General features: G+C 40.5%; 1 protein-coding gene and 1 pseudogene across 5 annotated transcripts in view; one reads left to right on the top strand and one right to left on the bottom strand.

Moving 5' to 3' along the window:
• The window catches only part of LOC128932085 (POTE ankyrin domain family member A-like), a 112235-nt gene that overhangs the window by 52136 nt on the left and 32507 nt on the right, over positions 1–27592 (top strand). For 4 of the 5 annotated variants that reach the window (XM_078375503.1, XM_078375501.1, XM_078375504.1 and 1 more), the window contains exon 12: positions 12871–13084. In XM_078375503.1, the coding sequence (XP_078231629.1) occupies positions 12871–13084 (214 nt within the window). Of the gene's footprint in view, positions 1–12870; positions 13085–23448; positions 23612–25789; positions 25913–27592 lie in introns of all 5 variants that reach the window. The other variant, XM_078375500.1, reaches the window with a different exon arrangement.
• LOC118153689 (D-3-phosphoglycerate dehydrogenase-like) lies at positions 5056–9445 on the bottom strand (annotated as a pseudogene).

A 27592-nucleotide genomic window follows, 5' to 3' on the forward strand; every position in this document is an offset into this window, starting at 1 on the left:
AGAAATGATGAGTTCGTGACATTTGTAGGGACATGGATGAATCTGGAAAACATCATCCTCAGCAAACTGACACAAGAACAGAAAATGAAACACCGCATATTCTCACTCATAGGTGGGTGATGAAAAATGAGAACACATGGACACAGGGAGGGGAGTACTAAACACTGGGGTCTATTGGGGGGAAAAGGGGAGGGCCAGTGGGAGGGGGAGGTGGGGAGGGATAGCCTGGGGAGAAATGCCAAATGTGGGTGAAGGGGAGAAGAAAAGCAAAGCACACTGCCATGTGTGTACCTACGCAACTGTCTTGCATGCTCTGCTCATGTACCCCAAAACCTATAATCCAATAAAAAATTAAAAAAAAAAAAAGAAATATGGGATTATGTGAAAAGACCTAATCTACGTTTGATAGGTGTACCTGAATGTGATGGAGTGAGTGAATCCAAGCTGGAAAACACTCTTCAGGATATTATCCAGGAGAACTTCCCCAACTTAGCAAGGCAGGCCAACATTCAAGTCCAGGAAATCAGAGAACACCACAAAGATATTCCTCAAGAAGAGCAACCCCAAGGCACATAATCATCAGATTCACCAGGGTTGAAATGAAGGAAAAAATGCTATGGGCAGGCAGAGAGAAAGGTCAGGTTACCCACAAAGGGAAGCCCATCAGACTCAGCAGATCTCTCGGCAGAAACCCTACAAGCCAGAAAAGAGTAGGGGCCAATAGTCAACATCCTTAAAGAAAAGAACTTTCAACCTAGAATTTCAGATCCAGCCAAACTAAGCTTCGTAAGCGATAGAGAAATAAAATCCTTTATGAACGAGCAATTGCTCAGAGATTTCATCATCACCAGGCCTGCCTTACAAGAGATCTGAAAGAAGCACTAAACATAGAAAGGAACAACCAGTAACAGCTACTCCAAAAACGTACCAAATGGCAAAGAGCATTGAAGCAATGAAGAAACTGCATCAACTAATGGGCAAAACAGCCAGCTAGGATCAAAATGGTAGTATCAAATTCACACATAACAATATTAACCTTAAATGTAAATGGGCTAAAGGCCCCAATCAAAATACAAAGACTGGCAAATTGAATAAAAAGTCAAAAACCATTGGTGTGCTGTATCCAGGAAACCCATCTCATGTGCAAGGATACACATAGGCTTAAAATAAAGGGATGGAGGAAGATTTACCAAGCAAATGGAGAGGAAAAAAAAAAAGCAGGAGTTGCAATCCTAGTCTCTGATAAAATAGACTTTAAACCAACAAAGATCAAAAGAGACAAAGAAGGGCATTACATAATGGTAAAAAGGATCAATGCCACAAGAAGAGCTAATGAGCCTAAATATACACGCACCCAATACAGGAGCAGCTAGATACATAAAGCATGTTATTAATGGCCTACAAAGAGACTTAGACTCCCTACACAATAATAATGGTAGACTTTAACACTCTAGTGTCAATATTAGACAGATCAACGAGACAGAAAATTAATAAGGATATCCAGGACTTGAACTCAGATCTGGACCAAGCAAATCTAACAGACATTTACTGAACTCTCTACCCCAAATCCGTAGAATATACATTCTTCTCAGCACCACATCACACCTCTAAAACTGACCACATAATTGGAAGTAAGTCACTCCTCAGCAAATGGAAAAGAAGGGAAATCATAACAGTCTTTCAGACCACAGTGCAATCAAATTAGAACTCAGGATTAAGAAACTAACTCAGAACTGCACAACTTCATGGAAACCAAACAATTGGCTCTTGAATGTGGACTGGATAAACAATGAAATGAAGGCAGAAATAAAGATCTTCAAAACCAACAAGAATGAAGACACAACATACCAGAATCTCTGGGACACATTTAAAGCAGTATCTAGAGGAAAATTTATAGCAATAAATGCCCACATGAGAATCAAGGAAAGATCTAAAATCGACACCCTGTCATCAAAATTGAAAGAGCTAGAGGAGCAAGATCAAAAAACTCAAAAGCTAGCAGAAGACAAGAAATAACTAAGATTAGAGCATAACTGAAAGAGATAGAGACACAAAAAAAAACCTTCAAAGATTAATAAATCCAGGAGCTAGTTTTTTGAAAAGATTGACAAAATAGATGGACCACTAGCCAGATGAATAAAAAAAAAAGAGAGAAGAATCAAATAGATGCAACAAAAAACAATAAAGGGGGATATTACCACCAATTCCACAGAAATACAAACTACCATCAGAGATTACTGCAAACAACTCTGTGCACATAAACCAGTAAACCTAGAAGAAATGGATAAATTCATGGACACTTGCACCCTCCAGGCCTAAACCAGGAAGAAGTCAAAACCCTGAATAGACCAATAACAAGGTCTAAAGTTGAGGTAGCAATTAATAGCCTACCAACAAAAAAAAAAGCCCAGGTCCAGATGGGTTCACAGCTGAATTCTACTAGACATACAAAGAGGAGCTAGTACCACTTCTTCTGAAATTATTGCAAACAATCCAAAAAGAAGGAATCCTTCCCAAATTATCTTATGAGACCAACATCATCCTGATACCAAAACCTGGCAGAGACTTAGCACAAAAAGAAAACTTCAGGCCAATATCCATGATGAACATAGAAGCAAAAATCTTCAATAAAATACTGGTAAACTGATTGTAACAGCACATCAAAAAGTTTATCCACCATGATCAAGTAGGCTTCATCCCAGGGATGCAAGTCTGGTTCAACATACTCAAATCTATAAACATAATTCACCACATAAACAGAACCGAAGACAGAAACCACATGATCATCTCAATAGGTGCAGAGAAGGCCTTCAACGAAATTCAACAGTCCTTAATGTTAAAACTCTGAATAAACTAGGTATCGGCGGAACATATCTCAAAATAATAAAAGCTATTTATGACAAACCCACAGCCAATATCATACTGAATGGGCAAAACTGGAAGCATTCTTTTTTAAATCTAGCACTAGACAAGGATGCCCTCTCTCACCACTCCTATTCAGTAGAGTATTGGAAGTTCTAGCCAGAGCAATCAGGCAAGAAAAAGAAATAAATGATATTCAAATAGGAAAGGAGGAAGTCATATTGTCTCCATTTGTAGACGACGTGATTGTATGTTTAGAAGACCCCATTGTCTCAGCCCAAAATCTCCTTACTGATAAGATTCTTCAGCAAAGTCTCAGGTTACAAAATCAATGTGCAGAAATCACAAGCATTCCTATACACCAATAACAAACAGAGAGCCAAATCAAGAATGAACTGTCATTCACAATTGCTACAAAGAGAATCAAATACCTAGGAATACAACTAACAAAGGATGTAAAGGACCTCTTCAAGGAGAACTATGAACCACTGCTCAAGGAAATAGGAGAGGACACAAACAGATGGAAAAACATTCCATGCTTCTGGTTAGGAAGGATCAATATTGTGAAAATGTCCATACTGCCCAAAGTAATTCACAAATTCAATGCTATCCCCATCAAGCTACCTATGACAGCCTCTTCACAGAACTGGAAAAAAACACCTTAAACTTCATATGGAACCAAAAGAGACCCTGCAAAGCCAAGTCAGTTCTAAGCAAAAAGAGCAAAGCTGGAGGCATCATGCTATCTGACTTCAAACTATACTACAAGGCTACAGTAATCAAAGCATGGTACTGGTACCGAAGCAGAGATATAGACCAATGGAACAGAACAGAGGCCTTGGAGGCAATACCACACATCTACAACCATCTGATCTTTGACAAACCTAACAAAAACAAGCAATGGGGAAAGGATTCCCTGTTTAATAAATGGTGTTGGGAAAACTGGCTAGCCATGTGCAGAAAGCAGAAACGGGATCCTTTCCTGATACTTTACACTAAAATTAACTCCGGATGGATTAAAGACTTAAACATAAGACGTAACACCATAAAAACCCTAGAAGAAAATCTAGGCAAAACCATTTAGGACATAGGCATAGGCAAGGACTTCATGTCTAAAATACCAAAAGCCAAAATAGACAAATGAGACCTAATCAAACTCCAGAGCTTCTACACAGCAAAAGAAACAATCATTAGAGTGAACCAGCCACCAACAGAATGGGAAGAATTTTTGCAATCTACCCATCTAACAAAGGGCCAATATCCAGAATCTACAAAGAACTAAAACAGATTTACAAGAAAAAACAAACCCATTTAAAAGTGGGCAAAGGATATGAACAGACCTTTTTCTAAAGAAGACATATATGAGACCAATAAACCTATGAAAAAATGCTTATTGTCACTGGTCATTAGAGAAATGCAAATCAAAACCACGTTGAGATACCATCTCATGCTACTCAGAATGACGATCATTAAAAAATCTGGAGACAACAGATGCTGGAGAGGATGAGGAGAAATAGGAACACTTTTACACTGTTGGTGGGAGTGTAAATTAGTTCAACCATTGGGGAAAACAGTGTGGCGCTTCCTCAAGGACCTAGAAACAAAAATTCCATTTGACCCAGCAATCCCATTATTGGGTATATATCCAAAGGATTCTAAATCATTCTGTTATAAAGACACATGCACATGTACGTTCATTGCAGCACTGTTTACGATAGCAAAGACGCAGAACCAACCCAAATGCCCATCAATGATAGACGGGACAAGGAAAATGTGGCACATATACACCATGGAATACTATACAGCCATAAAAATGATGAGTTTGTGTCCTTTGTAGGGACGTGTGTGAATCTGGAAGGCATCATTCTCAGCAAACTGATGCAAGAATAGAAAATCAAATGCCACATGTTCTCATAGGCAGATGTTGAACAATGAGAACACATGGACACAGGGAGGGGAGCATCACATTCTGGGGTCTGTTGGGGGCAAATAGGGGAGGGACAGTGCAGGTAGAGAGGTTGGGGAGGGATAACCTGGGGAGAAATGCCAGATATAGGTGACGGGGGATGGAGACAGCAGACCACATTGCCATATGTGTACCTGTGCAACAATCCTGCATGTTCTGCACATGTACCCCAGAACCTAAAGTGCAATAAAATATATTTTAAAAAACACAGCTGCATTCCAGTAAAACTTTATTTGTAAAAATAATAAGCTTCCCCACAGGTTGGATTTTACCTGTCCCTATTATGTGATCATGATTGTGAATAAGGACAGTTTTACTTCTTCTTTCAACCCAGATAGCTTTTATTTCCTTTTCTTGCCTAACTGCGCTGGCTTCAGTACACTGCTGTTCAAACAGTGAAAGGAGACATTCCTGTGTTCCTGATCTTACAGGGAAAGCGTTCAGTTTTTCATCATGATGCATGTTAGTTGTAGATTTATCAGAGATGCTCTTTATCATGCTGATGGCCTTCCCTTGTATTCTTTAGTTACTAAGAGGAAATTTTTTTAAAAAATCAGGAATGAATGTTGTATTTTACCAAATGCCTATGTCTACTGAGATGGTCAGATGGTTCTTCTCTTTTAGTTTGTTAATGTGGTGAATAACTGACGGCAAACCAACCTTGTGTTTTGGGATCAACCTCACTTGTTTATGATGTATTATCCTTCTAGTGTATTAGATTTGACAAAATTTTATTTAGAAATTTTTAGAAGACCATCTTTTAGAGTAGTTTTAGCTTCACAGCAAAACTGAAAGTAAGGCACAAAGATTATCCCTGTACTACCTGCCCCACACACGTTCATAGCCTCCACAATTATCAGTCTCCCTCACCAGAGTGGTACAGTTGATCTCATTGATGATCCTGAATTGACATATCATAATCACCCAAAGTCCATAGTTTATATTAGAGTTCAGTCTTGGTGTCTTAACTGCTGTGAATTTAGACAAAGGTATAAGGACATGTATTTATCATTGTAGTATTATCCAAAGTAGTTTCAGAGTTTCGAAACTCCTTTGTGCTTCATCTGTTCAACTTTTCCCACCTTCCCCAACTCCTGGCTACCACTGATTTTTTTTTTACTGTCTATAGTTTTGCCTTCTCTAAAATGTCCTATAGTTGGTATTATACAATGTGCAGCCTTTAGACTGCATATTTCACTTGGTAATATGCCTTTGTGGTTCCTTCATGTCTTCCCATGACACGAGAGCTCATTATTGCATGACTGTACCAGAGGTGGTTCTGTCACCTAAAGGAGGGTATCTTGGTTTCTTCAGAAATTGGTTAAATTTTTATGTCCACGTTCATGAGGAAGTTTTTCTTTTTTGTAATATCACTGTCAGATTTTGGTTCAGGGTAATGCTAGAGTGATAGGATGAGTTGTATTTTTTTTTTCTTTTGAGGGCTAGGAGAGAAGCCATGTAAAATTGTTGTATTACTTATTAAATATTTGGTAGAATTCACCAGAACATAGCTATCTGGGCCTGGAGTTATCTTTCTAGGAAGGCTTTACTTATGCTTTATTTTCTTTTATAGATATAGAACAGTCCAGGTTATTCCTTCTTGATTGAACTGTCATAGTTTTTACTTTTCAAGGAAAGTGTCCGTTTCATCAGAGTTGTCATATTTAGTCACATAAAGCTGACCTTATTATACTGCTAATCGTTGAGTGTCTGTCGAATCTATACAATGCCGTATGACTATGTTTCTGAAGTTAGTCATTTGCATCTTCTTTTCTATGACCACCTGGCTAGAGAGTTTCATCACTTTTTTTGACCTCCTCAAAGTGTTTGGTTGTAATTGATTTTTTTCCTATTGTGTTTGTTTTATTGGTTTCATCTTTGATGTTATGGTCTGTTCGGCTGCTGTAACAAAACACTATAGGCTGGGTGGCTTATAAACAACAGAATAGATTTCTCACAGAAGTCCAACACCCAGGTGATGCAGATTTGGTGTCTGGTGAGGGACCAATTCTGGGTTCATAGATCCCTTTTTGCCCCCTGTGTCCTCACATGGCAGGATGGGTAAATGAGCTCTCTTTGGTCTATTATATAAGAGCACTAATCGCTTTGGTGGGGGCTTGGTTCCCACGTGCTAATCACCTCCACAAAGCCGCAACTCCTGATAACATCACCTCTGTGATTAAGTTTCAGCATAAACAACAAACTTAAGTTCTGGGAAGATGCAAATGTCAACCATGGCATATGTTTATCTTTTATTCTTTTGCTGGTAGGGTTTTTATTAGATGGTTATTGCTGTACTATAGGGCCAGATGAGCACTGTTTAAGCAGTGTCAGAGGCCTGTGTGTTCAGGCCAAGAATGTGGATCTTCTCTCTCTGTTGATCACAGTGGATAGGTTTCTTCAGAAAAGCCCCAGAGGCAGGGACCCATGAGCCCCAAGGTTAGAAGTGAAACTGGAAGGCCTCAGTCACATGCTGCTTCCATGCTTCCAGGCTGGGCAGCAAGGAGGAGATGCCCATGATGTGCCAGGTCTCCCCATCTGACACCAGTAAAGTCTGATAGGAAAGCAGCCGCATGCCTGCCTCTGCCAGGAGGCCAATCATGGTAGGCAGCATTGCAGGGTCAGAAGCCTGAGTCCAGAATAGGAGCAGGGGCAGGCCCCTGCAGAGAGGCACTTCTGGCCTGAAGACAGCTCCATTGAGCCCTTGCAGCACAGGTGTGGTGCCCTGGACCAAACCCGCAGCCTGGTAAGGGGTGCCTGCCAGGGCCACGGCCAGGAGACATTCCCCAAAGCCCTGCTCCCCTGGTGCTGCCGGGCTGTGGGAGGTGGTGACACTGAGGCCAGCCTCTTTCACCAGCAGCTTGGCGTTCACCAAGTTCACATCCGCCTGCTTGGAAGCCTCCTTCAAGAGGCCGATGATGACTACAGGGCTTAGGCAGTTCCCAGCATTCTTCAGGGATGTTCCTGGTGTAATCACCTGGATGATCCCTTTGGGAGACCCAGCCCAGGCTTGCATCAGTGTCCCCAGAGCTTCTGCCAGACCGATCCAAGGCTTGGTGTGTGGAGAGAAGGCGCTGGTAATGGTCTGGGCATTTACAACCCCTGTGAGAGATTTCCCCTTCACCATGTCCACGAACGGAACAGCAATTTCCTCCCCACGGCAGCTCTGTGCCTCCTTGGTGCTGGCGCCCAGGTGGAGACAGCTGATGATATTCTCATGGTCCACCAAGTTTCAGTCCTGTGGTGGCTCTTCGGTAAACACGTCCAGCGCAGCCCCAGCACACTGGCCCGACTGCAGGGCCCAGAGCAGGGCGCCATCGTCCACGATGCCTCCGCGGGCGCAGTTCACCACACGTACCCCCTTCTTGCACTGGACAAAGGTGCTATTGTTCAATAAGCCTGTCGTGGAGGGCAGGAGACGAGTGTGCACAGTGATGAAATCACAGAGAGGCCAGATCTCCTCCAGGGGCAGCTACTGAACACCAAAGGAGGCCAAGACCTCTGAGAAAATGTTGGGGTCATACCCTATGGTCTTCACCCCAAAGGACTGCATCCGGGTAGCCACCTTCCTCCCAATCCCTCCCAGGCCCAGAATTCCCAGGATCTTTCCATTCAGCCCTGTTCCCATGAACTGCAGCTCGGCTATCAGCTCCTCTTTGCTAAGGTTCTGCTTCTCCACTACCTGCAGCCCTCCATCTTGCAAGATCCTACGGTAGCAAGGGTCCAGGCTGTCACCGATGAGCACTTTCCACAGATTTGCAAAGGCCATTGCTGGAGGTGGCCTCGGAATCGCCGCTGCAAGTAAAGGTGCTTAAGCCGAGAAGCTGCAGTTGGGCCTGGCGCGCCGGATTCCACCTATGTTTATTATGTCATTTCCTCTGTTTGCTTTGGGTTTAATTTGTTCTTTTTTTAGTTTCTTCTTCTTCTCTTTTTTTTTTTTGAGACGGAGTTTCGCTCTTGTTACTCAGGCTGGAGTGCAATGGCGCGATCTCGGCTCACCGCAACCTCCGCCTCCTGGGTTCAGGCAATTCTCCTGCCTCAGCCTCCTGAGTTGCTGGGATTACAGGCACGCGCCACCATGCCCAGCTAATTTTTTGTATTTTTAGTAGAGACGGGGTTTCACCATGTTGACCAGGATGGTCTTAATCTCTTGACCTCGTGATCCACCCACCTCGGCCTCCCAAAGTGCTGGGATTACTGGCTTGAGCTTCTAATATAGACATTAAGTGCTAAAAAAAATTTTAAGCCTGTGGTGGAGGGCAGGAGAGGAGTGTGCGCAGTGATGAAATCACAGAGAGGCCAGATCTCCTCCAGGGGCAGCTGCTGAACACCAAAGGAGGCCGAGACCTCTGGGGAAATGATGGGGTCATACCCTATGGTCTTCATCCCAAAGTACTGCATCCTGGTAGCCACCTTCCTCCCAATCCTGCCCAGGCCCAGAATTCCCAGGGTCTTTCCATTCAGCTCTGTTCCCATGAACTGCAGCTCGGCTATCAGCTCCTCTTTGCTAAGGTTCTGCTTCTCCACCACCTGCAGCCCTCCATCTTGCAAGATCCTCGGGCAGCAAGGGTCCAGGCTGTCACCGATGAGCACTTTCTGCAGATTTGGAAAGGCCATTGCTGGAGGTGGCCTCGGAATCGCCGCTGCAAGTGGAGGTGCTTAAGCCCAGAAGCTGCGGTTGGGCCTGGCGCGCCGGAGTCCGCCTATGTTTATTATGTCGTTTCCTCTGCTTGCTTTGGGTTTAATTTGTTCCTTTTTTTAGTAGTTGTTGTTGTTGCTGCTGCTGCTTCCTCCTCCTCCTCCTCCTCCTCCTCCTCCTCCTCCTCCTCCTCCTCCTCCTCCTCCTCCTCCTCCTCCTCCTCCCTCCTCTTTCCCCTCCTCCTCCTCCTTCCTCCTCTTTCCCCTCCTCCTCCTCCTTTTTGCTTAAGATAGAAGTCAAGACCATTGACTTGAAAGTCTTCTAATATAGACATTAAGTGCTAAAAAAATTTTAAGTACTGTCGTAGCTGTGTTCCACAGATGTTGATACTTAGTATTTGCATTTTCATTCCCTTCACAATACTCTTAATTTCTCTTTGCATCGTGTCTTTGACCTAGGGTTGTTTAGATGTGTGTTACTTTGTTTTAAAATATTTGAATATTTTGATGAGATATTTTGTTACTGATTTCTAATTTGATTGCTTTGTGGTCAGAGAACATACTTTGCATGAGTTAAATTTTTCTGACTTAGTTCTTTTGCTAAGCTTGATTGCAGAACCTAGAATGTGGGGTGTTTTGGAACGTGCTCCCCGGGTACTAGAGAAGCATGGTGTTGTTCAGGTCTACCTGCTTCTTGCTGTTTTGCTGCTCCCTTGTTTTAATCACTTACTAAGTAATATTCAAATGTCAGACTGTACTTGCGAATTTGTCTATTTGTTCTATCAATTTTTGCCACATATATTTTGAAGCTGTTATTAGGTACACAGTCACTTAAGATTATATGTTCTTGATTAACAACTTTTGAAATTCATGAGGAAATGACTGTTTATAGCTGGTAAATATTTTTGCTGTGAAATTTACTTTGGCGTTAACATAGCCATTTCTTCTCAGGCTTCTTTTGTCAACTCTTAACCTGGTATATCTTTTAACGTCTTTCTGAACAATTTGTCTTTTTAAATTTAAAGTGTTTTTCTTTTCTTTCTTTCTTTTCTTCTTTTTTTTGAAACAGAGTCTCACTCTGTTGCCCAGGCTGGAGTGCAGTGGTGCAACCTCGGCTTACTGCAATTTCTGCCTCCTGGGTTCAAGCGATTCTCCTGCCTCAGCCTCCTGAGTAGCTGGGGGTTACAGTTGCATGCCACCACACCCAGCTAATTTTTTGTATTTTTAGTAGAGACAGGTTTTGCCATGTTGGCTAGGCTGGTCTTGAACTCCTGACCTGTGATCCTCCTGTCTCAGCCTCCCAATGTACTAGGATTATAGGCGTGAACCACTGCACCCGGCCTAAAGTTTTTTTTATATAGGAAGCATGTAGTAGGTTCTTGCATTTTTATCCAATCTGATAATCTGCCTTTTAAATGAGATTTTTAGGCCAGTTTCATTTATAATGTGCTTATTGATACAGTTAAGTTTATCTGTCATCATGCTTTTTGATTTCCATCGATCCCTGCAGTTCTTCATTCTCTTCTTTTTCTGCTTTCTTCTCAATTAGTCTAGTAATTTTTGTTTTTTATTTTTAATCTCCCTTTTATGGCTTATTAGCGATAACTATTTTTTTTATCTCAGTGGTTGCACTACAATTTATAGTATATGATTTTAAGTGATCACAGTCCATCTTCAAAAATATTATGCCATGTCACATATGGCATAAGAAAATTACAAATTAAAAACCAAACACCATATGTTCTTACTCATAAGCGGGAACTATGCTATGAGGATGCAAGAACATAACAATGATACAATGGAGGTTGGGGACTTGGGGGCAAAGTTTGTGGGGGGTGAGGGATAAAAGACTATGGATTGGATATTGTGTATGCTGCTTGTGTGATGCTTGAGTTCACCAAAATCTCAGAAACCACCACTAAAAAATTGATTCATGTAACCAAAGACCACCTGTTCCCCAAAAACCAATTGACATTTTTTTAAAAAGGAAAATTAGAATAATATACTTTAATTTTCTCTCTCCCAGCCAGAAGACACTTCTGGATTTGTAGGGTTATAGTTTTCTTTCAATTTAAAAAGTTTTGGCCATTCTCTTTATATTTTCCTGTCTCTCTTTTTTCCTCTTTTGGGACTTATTTCTGCTTGAAGTTTTCACGTAGTTCACTGATGTCTCAAATTTATGAAACTTCTCTTTGGTGATGTCTAATCTGTGTTCACTTCCATCCATTGTAGTTTTCATTCCTGACATTGTAATTTGAATCTCTACAAGAGCATTTTGCTTTAAAAAAATATGTATCTTCCATGCCTCTGCCAATCTGCTTGAGCTTAATTTTGATATAAGTTGAGTTCCATAGGAACAGCTTGATCTTTCCGGTCTTCCCTTTATGATTGGGTCGAATCTCCCACTCCTGAGGCAAGATCTTTGTGATGGCTCTATTCATTCCCATGTGAAGTCTGAGTTTTCCCAGCATCACTCATGGGAATGAACACTCTTTTTGGCACCTTATGAGCAGCTGGCGTGTTTCTTTCCAGTTTTTTTTAGATGTTTCTTCCCCTTGGTCTGGGGCAGTTTTCTGGCACACATGCACTGTTCAGTACTCTGCTGGATACCCAGGAGGTATTTTTGCAGATCTTCAGTGTTCTTTCCCTGTACTCTGTCTCCTTTCCCGTGTTCTGTTTTGTAACCTCTGCCTGCCTTGGCTTTACCAGACTCTCAGCTTCATCGTCTCATCTCAGGGAATCTGGTAGACTCTACGTCACTTTTTTCTCTGTGTGTGATAGCCTGGAAACTCTGTGAAGGCAGGAAGCTGGAGCATCGGTATGAATTCCATTTGTTTCCTGTCTTACGGGATCATGGTCTTCATTACCTGAAGTCCAATGCCTGGTAAATCATTGTATAATATATTTTTTCCGTTTTCCTTTTGGTTATTTCAGGCAAGAAGGTAAATCAGTACTTGCTGTCCATCGTGGCCAGAAGCAGATTGCAGCAGAGCGTCGGCACCTGCTGTCAACTGCTAGAATGCTTTTCTACCCCTTTGCTTAAGTGCTTCCTTCTCACCCTTGATTTCTTGGTGAAGTCATCTCTTCCTCAGGGAAATCTTTCGTGGGCCCAGTATAGATCAAATTCTCCTATGTGATCATGGAACTCTGATTTCTTACACCATCTATGTGAATTTATAATTGTCACTTTTGTTGTCTTCGTTCCCCACTACACTTAAGACTAAATGAGAGTAGAGGTCTCATTTGTTTTACCTGCAGAGCTTAGTGGAATATCTGCCACACTGTAGGCACTCAGTGCCTGTTTGTTCTGTGTATGAAGGAGACAGTGTTTAAAAATGCACAGTCCTTTTTACCTAAAAAGTACTCACATATTTTATTTCCACCTTGTTTTCTCCCTGACACAGAGTCTGTTAGCCTATCAAGAATTGAGGGTGCATTTCATTTATATGAAGACCTCCTGGAACTTAAGAATAATGAGGATGAACGACTTATAGCAGAAATTAAACAAATGGAAAATATGGTTAGTGTACTACAAAAGGAAATCTCTAAAACAAAAGAGACAGAATTACAATTAGAGCATCAGAAGACCAAATGGGAACTAGAGCTGCGCAGGTTGAGGTATGACACTCTAGTTTTTGTTTGTTTTGTTTATTATTATACTTAAATTCTGGGGTACACGTGCAGGACATGCAGGTTTGTTACATAGGTATATACGTGCCATGTTGGTTTGCTGCATCCATCCCCCCATCATCTACATTGGATATTTCTCCTAATGTTATCCCTCCCCTAGCCCCCCAACCTCCTGATATCCCTCCTGTAGACCCCAAACCCCCAAATAGGCCCCGATGTATGATGTTCCCCTCCCTCTGTCCATGTGTTCAACATCCACTAAATGAGGGAGAACATGAGGTGTTTGGCTTTCTGTTCTTGTGTCAGTTTGCTGAGAATGATGGTTTCCAGCTTCATCTATGTCCCTGCAAAGGACTTGAACTCATTTTTTATGGCTGCATAGTATTCCATGGTATATATATATGTGCCACATTCTAGTTTTAAAGAAATATTTATACTAAAGATAATATATTAGAATTTTTATAATTTCTGACTTGCCTTCTGGGGATTAATGGAAGAAACCTTCTTGGTCTTGTGGAACATGAAATTCTTGGAAATAATAAATTATTTTAACTGTGAACTATTCTGCTAACAAAATAAATGCATAGTCTTTGCAATCTTAATGGCCATGTAGAAGTCCATCATAGGAAATCTTGTTATTCATTTAATGAATTGCAATTTGAGTTTTGAAATTATCTTGTATTTATAATTAATGATGTAAGGAGCATCTTTTCTCATTATTATTATTTATAGACACAGGGTCTCACTCTGTGCCTGAGGCTGGAGTTCAGTGGTGTGATCATACCTCCCTGCAGCCTCGAACTTCATCCTCCTGCCTCAGAGTCGTAAGTAGTTGGGACTACAGGTGCCTGTTCCCATGCCTGGCTAACTTTTTAAGTTTTTTGTAGAGACAGGATCTCACTACATTGCTCAAGATGATCTCCACCTCCTGACCTCAAGCATTCCTTCTACCTTGGCCTCCCAAGTCATTAATATTACAGGCATGAGCCGTCATGCCCAGCCCATAACATTTTTTATATAAATCTCGCATTTCTAAACTGTTTGATTTGAATAAATTATCCAATATAGAATTATTAGGTTGAAATACAGGAACTTTTTAAAAAAGACCTTTGATCAATATTCATTTTTCTCAAGAATGTTTGTGTTAATTTACAGTCCAACCAATAGAGCATGAATTGACCACTTTTCTAAAACCAAAGTAATTTTTAAAAAATGTCAACACTTTTATGGTTTTTCAGAACGTTGGTGTATTTCATCGCTTTAGGGGATGCAAGTGGTTTTTGGTTACATGGATGAATAGCTTAACTCCCTATTATGAATGAGAACGTGTTTTTATTTGGCTTTCCATTCCTGAGTTACTTCACTTAGAATAATGGCCTCCAGTCCCTTCCAAGTTGCTGGAAAAGGCATTACTTCATTCTTCTTATGGCTGAGGAGTACTCCACGGTGTACGTATACCACGTATCATTTATTCCATTCACTGGTTGATGGACACTTAGGTTGATTTCATATCTTTGCAATTGCAAAATGTGCTGCAGTAAACAAACATACATTTGCCGGTGTCTTTTTGATGTAATGATATCTTTTCCTTTGGGTAGATACTCAATAGGGGACTGTTGGAGTGCATGGTAGCTCTATTTTAGCTCTTTGAGAAATCTCGCTACTGTTTTTCATAGAGGTTGTACTAATTTTCATTCCCATCAGCAATGTATGAGCAGGCATTCCCTTTTCACCACATCTGCACCAACATCTTTCTATTGTTTTTCAACCTTTTAATAATGAGGATGCTGGCTGGGAATACGGGGATATCTCCTTGTTGTTTTAGTTTGCATTTCCCTGAATATTAGTGATGTTGGGAATTTTTAACTGTGTTTGTTGGCCATTTGTGCATCTTCTTTTGAGAAATGTTTGTCCATGTCATTTGTGTACTTTTTGATGGGATTATTTGTATTTTTCTTGCTGATTTGTTTGTCCCTTGTCAGATGCATAGTTTGCAAATATTTTCTCCTATTCTGTAGGTTGTCTGTTTACTCTTATGATTATTTCTTTTGCTGTGCAGAAGACTTTTCATTTAATTAGGTCCCATGTATTTATTTTTGTTTTTGTTGCTTTTTGTTCTGGGGTCTTTGTCATAAATAATTCGCCTAGGCCAGTGTCTAGAAGAGTTTTCTCCTACACTTTCTTCCAGATTTTTTTGTGGTTTCAGGTTATAGATTTAAGTTTTTAATTCATCTCTTTTTTAATTAAAAAATATTTTTTGGTAGAGACAAGATCTCACTATACTGTCCAGGCTGGTCTTGAACTCCTGGGCTCAAGCCATTCTCCAGCCTTGGCCTCCCAAAGTGCTGGGATTACAGACAGAAGCCACCATGTTAGGGCCTAATCCATCTTGAGTTAATATTTATATATGGTGAGAGATAGGGATCCAGTTTCATTCTTCTATATGTAGCTATTCAATTTTCCCAACACCATTTATTGAATAGGGTGTTCTTTGCCCAGTTTATGTCTTTGTACACTTTGTGAAAGGTCAGTTGGTTATACATATTTGGTTTTATTTCTACGTTCTGTATTCTGTTCCACTGGTCTGTGTATCTACTTTTATACCAGTACCATGCTGTTTTGGTTACTTTAGGCTTGTCGTGTGGTTTGAAATCTGGTATTGTGATGCCTCTGGCTTCATTCTTTTTGCTTGGGATTGCTTTAGCTAGTCGGGCTCTTTTTTTATTCCCTTTAAATTTTAGAAGTACTTTCTCTAATTTTACAAAGAATGACAGTAGTATTTTGATAGGAATTGCATTGAATCTGTAAATTGCTTTGGTTAATATGGTCATTTTCAATATATTGATTCTTCTATGAACAAAGGGCATATTTCCATTTGTTTGTGTCATCTGTGATTTCCTTTTTTCCTATGAAAGATGTCTTCAGCAGTGCTTTGTAGTTCTCCTTTTAGAGATCTTTCATCTTGGTTACCAAGGAGGTGAAAGATCCTAAAAGGTTACGTTTTTGTTGTTGTTGCCATCACTATCATAAAAGGGACTAGGTTCTTGATTTGATTCTCACCTTGGCCATTCTTGATGTATACTAGTGCTACTGGTTTGTGTACATTGATTTTGTAACCTGAGACGTTTACTGATTTCATTGATCAAATCCAGGAGCATTTAGGGTGTTCTAAGCCAAAAGATTATCTCTTAGGCAAACAGATAGTTTGACTTTCTCTTTTCCAATTTGGATGTACTTTCTTCCTTTCTCTTGACTGATTGCTCTGGCTAGGACTTCCTAGTTTCATTCTAAATATGCATGAAATAAAAAGTAAAATGGAAAGTAATTGATTATTAGTTTATTCCACATCTTCGTATGCAGATAAAATTAACTCCAAATTAGATGTTGAAACACACATTATCCTTTATTTTAAATTAAATATTAGATCCTGTCTTGTTCCAAAAGGAATTTAAACATTGTTTATAAAATGCATAAGAATCAAGAAGATAAGTTGAAAGTGTTACCAAAATGAGAGACATAAAAAGTATGGAGGTAACAGTTATTAAACAGCTTAGCCTAGTCTTGGATTTTTTTTTTTAATTTTTTATTGGATTATAGGTTTTGGGATACATGACCAGAGCATGCAAGACAGTTGCGTAGGTACACACATGGCAGTGTGCTTTGCTTTTCTTCTCCCCTTCACCCACATTTGGCATTTCTCCCCAGGCTATCCCTCCCCACCTCCCCCTCCCACTGGCCCTCCCCTTTTCCCCCCAATAGACCCCAGTGTTTAGTACTCCCCTTTCTGTGTCCATGTGTTCTCATTTTACATTACCCACCTATGAGTGAGAATATGCGGTGTTTCATTTTCTGTTCTTGTGTCAGGTTGCTGAGGATGACGTTCTCCAGATTCATCCATGTCCCTACAAACGACACGAACTCATCATTTCTGATTGCTGCATAATATTCCATGGTGTATATGTGCCACATTTCTCCAATCCAGTCTATTATCAATGGGCATTTGGGTTGATTCCAGGTTTTGGGTATTGTAAACAGTGCTGCAATGAACATTCGTGTACATGTGTCCTTATAGTAGAACAATTTATAGTCTTTTGGATATATACCCAGTAATGGGATTGCTGGGTCAAATGGAATTTCTATTTCTAAGGCCTTGAGGAATCGCCACATTGTCTTCGACAATGATTGAACTAATTTACACTCCCACCAACAGTGTAAAAGTGTTCCTTTTTCTCCACATCCTCTCCAGCATCTGTTGTCTCCAGATTTTTTAATGATCGCCATTCTAACTGGCGTGAGATGGTATCTCAATGTGGTTTTGATTTGCATCTCTCTGATGACCAGTGACGATGAGCATTTTTTCATATGATTGTTGGCCTCATATATGTCTTCTTTCGTAAAGTATCTCTTCATGTCCTTTGCCCACTTTTGAATGGGCTTGTTTGTTTTCTTCCTGTAAATCTATTTGAGTTCTTTTTAAATTCTGGATATCAGCCCTTTGTCAGATGGGTAGACTGCGAAAATTTTTTCCCATTCTGTTGGTTGCCGATCCACTCTAGTAAATGTTTCTTTTGCCGTGCAGAAGCTATGGAGTTTGATTAGGTCCCATTTGTCTATTTTGGCTTTTGTTGCCAATGCTTTTGGTGTTTTGTTCATGAAGTCCTTGCCTACTCCTATGTCCTGGATAGTTTTGCCTAGATTTTCTTCTAGGGTTTTTATGGTGCCAGGTCTTATGTTTAAGTCTTTAATCCATCTGGAGTTAATTTTAGTGTAAGGTGTCAGGAAGGGGTCCAGTTTCTGCTTTCTGCACATGGCTAGCCAGTTTTCCCAACACCATTTGTTAAACAGGGAATCCTTTCCCCATTGCTTGTTTTTGTCAGGTTTATCAAAGATTGTATAGTTGTATGTATGTTGTGTTGCCTCCGGTGCCTCTGTTTTGTTCCATTGGTCTATATCTCTGTTTTGGTACCAGTACCATGCTGTTTTGATTACTGTAGCCTTGTAGTATAGTTTGAAATCTGGTAGTGTGATGCCCCCCACTGTGTTCTTTTTGCGTAGAATTGACTTGGCTATGCGGGCTCTCTTTTGGTTCCATGTGAAGTTCATGGTGGTTTTTTCCAGTTCTGTGAAGAAAGTCAATGGTAGCTTGATGGGGATAGCGTTGATTCTGCAAATTACTTTGGGCAGTATAGCCATTTTCACGATATTAATTCTTCCGAACCATGAACATGGAATGTTTCTCCATCTGTTTGTGTCCTCTCTGATTTCGTTGAGCAGTGGTTTGTAGTTCTCCTTGAAGAGGTCTCTTACGCTCCTTGTGAGTTGTATTCCAAGGTATTTTATTCTTTTTGTAGCAATTGCAAATGGCAGTTCGCTCTTGATTTGGCTTTCTTTAAGTCTGTTATTGGTGTAGATGAATGCTTGTGATTTTTGCACATTGATTTTATATCCTGAGACTTTGCTGAAGTTGCTTATCAGTTTCAGGAGTTTTTGGGCTGAGGCAATGGGGTCTTCTAGGTATACTATCATGTCGTCTGCAAATAGAGACAATTTGGCTTCCACCTTTCCTATTTGAATACCCTTTATTTCTTTTTCTTGCCTGATCGCTCTGGCTAGAACTTCCAGTACTATATTGAATAGGAGTGGTGAAAGAGGGCATCCTTGTCTAGTGCCAGATTTCAAAGGGAATGCTTCCAGTTTTTGCCCATTCAGTATGATATTGGCTGTCGGTTTGTCATAAATAGCTTTTATTACTTTGAGATACGTTCCATCGATACCGAGGTTATTGAGGGTTTTTAGCATAAAGGGCTGTTGAATTTTGTCAAATGCCTTCTCTGCGTCAATTGAAATAATCATGTGGTTTTTGTTTTTGGTTCTGTTTATGTGGTGAATTACGTTTATAGACTTGCATATGTAGAACCAGCCTTGCATCCCCGGGATGAATCCTGCTTGATCATGGTGAATAAGTTTTTTGATTTGCTGTTGCATTCGGCTTGCCAATATTTTATTGAAGATTTTTGCATCTATGTTCATCATGGATATTGGCCTGAAGTTTTCTTTTCTTGTTGGGTCTCTGCCGGGTTTTGGTATCAGGATGATGTTGGTCTCATAAAATGATTTGGGAAGGATTCCCTCTTTTTGGATTGTTTGAAATAGTTTTAGAAGAAATGGTACCAGCTCTTCCTTGTGTGTCTGGTAGAATTCGGCTGTGAACCCGTCTGGACCTGGGCTTTTTTTGTGTGGTAGGCTCTTAATTGCTGCCTCGACTTCAGACCTTGTTATTGGTCTATTCTTAGTTTCAGCTTCCTCCTGGTTTAGGCTTGGGAGGACACAGGAATCCAGGAATTTATCCATTTCTTCCAGGTTTACTAGTTTATGCGCATAGAGTTGTTTGTAATATTCTCTGATGATGGTTCGAATTTCTGTGGAATCTGTGGTGATTTCCCCTTTATCATTTTTATTGCATCTATTTGGTTGTTCTCTCTTTTCTTTTTAATCAATCTGGCTAGTGGTCTGTCTATTTTGTTGATCTTTTCAAAACACCAGCTCTTGGATTTATTGATTTTTTGAAGGGTTTTTATGTCTCAGTCTCCTTCAGCTCAGCTCTGATCTTAGTTATTTCTTGTCTTCTGCTGGGTTTTGAGTTTTTTTGATCTTGCTCCTCTAGCTCTTTCAATTTTGATGATAGGGTGTCAATTTTGGATCTCTCCATTCTCCTCATATGGGCACTTATTGCTATATACTCTCCTCTAGAGACTGCTTTAAATGTATCGCAGAGGTTCTGGCATGTTGTGTCTTCATTCTCATTGGTTTCAAAGAACTTCTTTATTTCTGCCTTCATTTCATTGTTTACCCAGTCAACATTCAAGAGCCAGTTGTTCAGTTTCCATGAAGCTGTGCGGTTCTGGGTCTGTTTCTGAATTCTGAGTTCTAACTTGATTGCACTATGGTCTGAGAGGCTGTTTGTTATGATTTCAGTTGTTTTGCATTTGTTGAGCAGTGCTTCCAATTATGTGATCAATTTTAGAGTAAGTGTGATGTGGTGCTGAGAAGAATGTGTATTCTGTGGATTTGGGGTGGAGAGTTCTGTAAATGTCTATCAGGTTTGCTTGCTCCAGGTCTGAGTTCAAGCCCTGGATATCCTTGTTGATTTTTTGTCTGGTAGATCTGTCTAGTATTGACAGTGGAGTGTTAAAGTCTCCCACTATTATTGTGTGGGGGTCTAAGTCCTTTTGTAAGTCCTTAAGAACTTGCCTTATGTATCTGGGTGCTCCTGCATTGGGTCCATATATGTTTAGGATCGTTAGCTCTTCTTGTTGTATCGATCCTTTTACCATTATGTAATGGCCTTCTTTGTCTCTTTTGATCTTTGTTGCTTTAAAGTCTATTTTATCAGAGATGAGGATTGCAACTCCTGCTTTCTTTTGCTCTCCATTTGCTTGGTAAATCTTCCTCCATTTCTTTATTTTGAGCCTTTGTGTATCCTTGCATGTGAGATGGGTTTCCTGGATACAGCACACTGATGGGTTTTGGATTTTTATCCAATTTGCCAGTCTGTGTCTTTTTATTGGTGCATTTAGTCCATTTACATTTAGGGTTAATATTGTTATGTGTGAATTTGATACTGCCATTTTGATGCTAAGTGGCTGTTTTGCCTGTTAGTTGTTGTAGATTCTTCATTATGTTGAAGCTCTTTAGCATTCAGTGTGATTTTGGAATGGCTGGTACTGGTTGATCCTTTCTATGTGTAGTGCCTCTTTTAGGAACTCTTGTAAAGCTGGCCTGGTGGTGACAAAATCTCTGAGTACTTGCTTGTTCACAAAGGATTTTATTTTTCCTTCACTTCTGAAGCTCAGTTTCGCTGGATATGAAATTCTGGGTTGAAAGTTCTTTTCTTTAAGAATCTTGAATATTGGCCCCCACTCTCTTCTGGCTTGTAGTGTTTCTGCTGAGAGATCTGCTGTGAGTCTGATGGGCTTCCCTTTGTGGGTGACCTGACCTTTCTCTCTGGCTGCCCTTAGTATTCTCTCCTTTATTTCAACCCTATTGAATCTGACGATTATGTGCCTTGGGGTTGCTCTTCTTGCGGAATATCTTTGTGGTGTTCTCTGAATTTCTTGCAATTGAGTGTTGGCCTGTCTTGCTAGGTGGGGGACATTTTCCTGGATGATGTCCTGAAGAGTATTTTCCAGCTTGGATTCATTCTCTTCGTCCCCTTCTGGTACACCTATCAAATGTAGGTTAGGTCTTTTCACATAGTCCCACATTTCTTGGAGACTTTGTTCATTCCTTTTTGCGCTTTTTTCTCTAATCTTGGTTTCTCTTTTTATTTCATTGAGTTGGCCTTCGACTTCAGATATTCTTTCTTCTGCTTGGTCAATTCGGCTATTGAAACTTGTGCATGCTTCGCGAAGTTCTCGTATTGTGTTTTTCAGCTCCTTTAATTCATTCATATTCCTCTCTAAGTTATCCATTTATGTTATCATTTCCTCGAATCTTTTTTCAAATCTTTTTTCAAGGTTCTTAGTTTCTTTGCATTGATTTAATACATGATCTTTTAGCTCACAAAAGTTTCTCATTATCCATCTTCTGAAGTCTAATTCCATCATTTCGTCCCAGTCATTCTCCGCCCAGCTTTGTTCCCTTGCTGGTGAGGAGTTTTGGTCCTTTCTAGGAGGCGAGGTGTTCTGGTTTCGGGTGTTTTCCACCTTTTTGCGCTGGTTTCTTCCCATCTTTGTGGATTTGTCCGCTGGTCGTCTGCGTAGTTGCTGACTTTTCGATTGGGTCTCTGAGTGGACACCCTGAATGTTGATTATGAAGTATTTCTGTTGCTTGGTTTTCCTTCTACCAGTCTAGCCCCTTCAGTGTACGACTGCTGAGGTCCGCTCCAGACCCTGCTTGTCTTGGGTGCACCTCTAGCAGCTGTGGCACAGCGAGGGATGCTACCAGTTTCTTTTTCTGCTATGTTCGTCCCAGGATGGTGCCTGCCTAATGTCAGTCTTTTGGATATAGAGGGGTCAGGGAGCTGCTTGAGGAGACAGTTTGTACTTTATAGGGGCTTAATTGCTGAGCTGTGAGCTCTGTTGTTCATTCAGGGTTGTTAGACTGCTATGTTTGATTCTGCTGCAACAGAGCTCATTAAAAAAAACCCTTTTTTTCTCAAATGCTCTGTGTTGAGGGGTTTGGGCTTTATTTTTGGATGTCCGTTGAGGTCCTGCCCAGCTAGGACACAGACTAGCCACTGTTTGCCTGCCGAGGCTTTGCCCTGCTTTGTGAGGCTCGCCCTGGCTCTGTTTTTCTGCTGTTCTCTGCCACGCCCTGCAGCAGAGTCTCTCTGTTGTAGCAGGTTGCCTCGGCAACGGCAGGCTGCATCAGCAATGGGCGTGTATCTCAGTTGGGGCGGGTTGCCTCGGTAATGGTGGCCGCCCCTCCCCCTCAGAGCGTCTCGGGCCGTCTGCACCGGGCTTGTTTGAAATTGCGGTTTTGTTCGTCCTACTGGTCCAACCCTAACGCTCTGTTCCTGCAATGCCCTGGGCTGGCCCACTGTCCAAGTCTAGCTCACTCTCAAGTCCAGCCCTCTCACATCTCCGGTTGCCAGTTCAACGGGGCACCCGGACAAGCGCGCCCTGTGGGGAGCGCTGGGTAGGGCCGGCCGCTGCCACCCCCGCTGCCGGCTTCGCCAGGTGGAAAATCTGCCTGGCGTCCCGCGTCTCCTCTTCACTTGGGAATTTCCCCGTTCCGTGGGCAACAAAGATCAGTCTGGAAATGCAGCTCAGACTCACCTCTCCGCAGACACGAGAACTCCAATCCTGGGTTGTTCTCACAGTGCCATTTTGAGTCCTCCCTAGTCTTGGATTATAGTAGTCTGCAGACACACGTTGTGTGAATGACATCTGAAGGTGTTATCTTACACTGTAAGTCATTTTTCAGGCTACACATACAATATTTCATAAAGAAAATGTATTTCTAGTGAATTTCTAAACTTGTTTGTAAATAGTAACTTCTTTTAAATTAGCTAACTCTAAATGATCTAATTAACTAATTTTCAATTTGCAAAACATGAAAAAGAAGTAATTTTCAACTTGTAACTTTGCTGAGAAAATTCAAATATGCTCTTCGCAGGTTTACTAGCAGAAACTTACCAATTAACAGAATGTTTCTTTCCTCGCTACTTCACTAACATATATGGCCCTCGGAAGAGAATGGAGTGAGAAATTAAAAACATGAGAACTAGAAAGGAAACAAGAACATAGGAGTTTTTATGAGGATTATAAACCACATGGAAGAGCCAGATGACAAAATAAACATGTTTATTTTCTAACAAAACACATTTTAATATCCATATTTAACTGCAGACTTGCCTTAAAACAAGAAAAAGAGAAGAAAGAAAATGCCGAAATGTTGTGTAATAAAGTTAATGAACAGTTAAGAATAAAAGAAGAGGAATGTAGGGGAAAGGCTGAAATGATTCAAGGACTTAAATGGTCTCTGAGAAAACTTATTAAGGAATTGAGGATGGTAAGAAACAACTTGGATCTGGTAAATTAATCTTTGGTGAAAACTTCATGTTTCTAACTTAATGTTTGATCAGTATTGCTTATACTTTTTTTGGCTTCGTGTATATCATTTAGGTTGAAAACAAACCAAAACTGTTATCTCCTCTTAAAAATGAACTATGACATTTATAGCTAAAATTATTTATTGTAAACCTTGGCATCTAAATAGATGCTCAGTTTATGTTTTCAGAATGGAAGAAGAGTTTAATCACTAAATGAGTTTACACATTTTTATGTTAAAATACAGGCTAAATAGCTTTGAAACTATAATGACACTAGTTAAATGTTTTGAAAGAAATTTTATTTTACAATGCTGTATCTTCCCGTATTTAAGAACTGTTTTTCCTCTTTGACAAATGTAATTGTTATGTATGCAATTAATATTTGAGTGATTCTTGAGGGATAAAAGTTCTTGTGTTTTAACAGGCTACTTTCTTTTTTTTTTTTTAATTTTTTATTGGATTATAGGTTTTGGGGTACATGAGCAGAGCATGCAAGACAGTTGTGTAGGTACACACATGGCAGTGTGCTTTGCTTTTCTTCTCCCCTTCACCCACATTTGGTATTTCTCCCCAGGCTATCCCTCCCCACCTCCCCCTCCCACTGGCCCTCCCCTTTTCCCCCCAATAGACCCCAGTGTTTAGTACTCCCCTTTCTATGTCCATGTGTTCTCATTTTTCATCACCCACCTATGAGTGAGAATATGCGGTGTTTCATTTTCTGTTCTTGTGTCAGTTTGCTGAGGATGATGTTTTCCAGATTCATCCATGTCCCTACAAACGACACAAACTCATCATTTCTGATTGCTGCATAATATTCTATGGTGTATATGTGCCACATTTCTCCAATCCAGTCTATTATCAATGGGCATTTGGGTTGATTCCAGGTCTTTGCTATTGTAAACAGTGCTGCAATGAACATTCGTGTACATGTGTCCTTATAGTAGAACGATTTATAGTCTTTTGGATATATACCCAGTAATGGGATTGCTGGGTCAAATGGAATTTCTATTTCTAAGGCCTTGAGGAATCGCCACACTGTCTTCCACAATGGTTGAACTAATTTACACTCCCACCAACAGTGTAAAAGTGTTCCTTTTTCTCCACATCCTCTCCAGCATCTGTTGTCTCCAGATTTTTTAATGATCGCCATTCTAACTGGCGTGAGATCGTATCTCAATGTGGTTTTGATTTGCATCTCTCTGATGACCAGTGACGATGAGCATTTTTTCATATGATTGTTGGCCTCATATATGTCTTCTTTCGTAAAGTATCTGTTCATATCCTTTGCCCACTTTTGAATGGGCTTGTTTGTTTTTTTCCTGTAAATCTGTTTGAGTTCTTTGTAAATTCTGGATATCAGCCCTTTGTCAGATGGGTAGACTGTGAAAATTTTTTCCCATTCTGTTGGTTGCCGATCCACTCTAGTGACTGTTTCTTTTGCCAGTGAAATCAGAGAGGACACAAACAGATGGAGAAACATTCCATGTTCATGGTTAGGAAGAATTAATATCGTGAAAATGGCTATACTGCCCAAAGTAATTTACAGAATCAACGCTATCCCCATCAATCTACCATTGACTTTCTTCACAGAACTGGAAAAAACCACCATGAACTTCATATGGAACCAAAAGAGAGCCCACATAGCCAAGTCAATTCTAAGCAAAAAGAACACAGCAGGGGGCATCACACTACCGGATTTCAAACTATACTACAGGCTACTTTCTTTTAACCATTTTATAAGAGGGGCTCTGCTCTTTTTTTTTTTTTTCCTTTTTTTTTAGGCAGAGTCTCACTCTGTTATCCAGGCTGCAGTGCAGTGGTGCAATCTCGGCTCACTGCAACCTCCACCTCCTAGGTTTAAGTGATTCTCCTGCCTCAGCCTCCGAAGTAGCTGGGACTACAGGCGTGCACCACAATGCCTAATTTATGTATTTTTAGTAGAGATGGGGTTTCACCATGTTGGCCAGGATGGTCTCCATCTCCTGACTTCATGATCCTCAGACCTCGGCCTCCAAAAATGCTGGGATTACAGGCGTGAGCCGCCATGCTCAGCCAAATGAGGCTCTGCTCTTAATTAACCCTTTAGTCTTTTTTTCAGTGCTATTAGACAAACACCTCTATGTTATCTCTATGTCAAGCAGCAGCAAACAGATGCCCAGCAGCAACTTTTTGAAGAACAGAATGCCAGAATAGTACAAGATCAGATTCTGACCAGTAAACAAAAGGAGCTAGAAACGGCTCAAAAGAAAATGGATTCTGAGGTATTTTCTTTGGCCATTTTCAGATATGTTTTTGTAGGTGAATGTAATTTTAAAAACAACTCTATGCAACTTGGAATTCTAATGGATTTTTGAATCTCACACACACACACACATATTTGGGGGTGGTGACAGTGGTTCTGGAACTTTTGGCCCATTGTATAACGTCATTTTCTTAATTCAACTTCATTTGTCTGCAAGGGTCAAGTAGTGACTTTCACAGTGGCCTTATCCAAAGGAGAAACATTTGTTATTATTCATAGGAATTGATGATCTTTCCACAATCTCAAAACCCTTGCTAACAACAAACATTCCAGCTTTCAGACATGATTTTATCTTTCTAATATATTAATGGAGAGGTTAGATAATTATTTCTACTGGTAGTAAGGATGAAATGTATAGCCAGTTCAGAGGCCGTACTTCAGATGCCATACCCCTTACTTTTGGGGACGTCACAGTTTGCTCCAAGTAGCATCTCATTTCAGCACAAAGAGCTTTGAAAACAATGATATGCCATAACAGAAACTTAGGGATGATTTGTTGATAACTATTTTGTTCTTAGAAAACTACTTCAGTGTATTTTCCCCTGTTTCATGCTTATTTCTGTTTCAAACACTGTAAAGAGGAAACAGAAGTTATTGCAATAGCAGATAGTCTGAGGATTTTCTAAGAAACGCTCTATAACTTCTTTTTTACCACTGGTGTTTTGAATTAAAAAGCTTCTTTTATATTTACATATTTACAACACAGAAGTAACCATGATTTGGTGGACGAGCACTAGAAGTAAAGTAAGAGGACCTGGGGAAAATCCTGCAGCTTGCATATTTTTGACCTCTCCTTTCAGAATTATGATATAAATGAGCTCAGTGATGTATGTAGAAGTGCTTGGTACAAGGCCAGGTGCAGTGGCTCATGCCTGTAATCCCATCGCTTTGGGAGGCTGAGGTGGGTGAGTCACTTGAGCTCAGGAGTTCCAGAACAGCCTGGGCAACATGGCAAAACCCTATCTCTACAAAAATTACAAATAAATTTAGCCGGGTGTTGGGATGTGCACCTCTAGTCTCATCTACTCAGGAGGCTGAAGTGGGAGGATCACCTGAGCCCAGAAGGCCAAGGCTGCAGTGAGTCTTGATTGTGCCACTGCCCTCTAACCTGAGTGATGGAGTGAGACCCTGTCTCAAAAAAAAAAGCAACTAATATAATGCTTAGATTTAGCATTTATGAATAAATGTAATTCTTATATAACTGACAATAAAAATGGTAGAAAAATAAAATAGCTACAGGATATTCTCAGGAAAAAAAAAGCACTTAAGGTACATTGGGAAATTTCCTCTGTCTGTTGTGGAAATTCATGCCAACAAGAACAGAGAGACCAAGAGACACAAGAGAACCTCTTTATTGGAGCTCCAGCTGACAATGGCCTTACTGCCTGTAATGCCTGCCAGCCCCAGTCAAAGGAAAATTCTTTGCTTATATTAGTTTTGGTATGGGAAGATAAAGCAGGAGAAAAAAATAGGTTTAAACAAAGACAGTTAGTCATTGACTTGTGACAAGTTTACAACCTTGAGAATATGTATATTTTCTGCGTGGTTATCTTGCTCCCATGGCTGTCTCACTCCCACGGCTGGTAGCTGGGGAAGAGAACAGGTTTTTTGTTTTTTGGGGGTTTTTTGGCAGAAATTA

The sequence above is a fragment of the Callithrix jacchus genome, chromosome 5 (genome assembly GCF_049354715.1).
Source record: "Callithrix jacchus isolate 240 chromosome 5, calJac240_pri, whole genome shotgun sequence".
In the NCBI taxonomy this organism is placed as follows: Eukaryota; Metazoa; Chordata; class Mammalia; order Primates; family Cebidae; genus Callithrix; species Callithrix jacchus.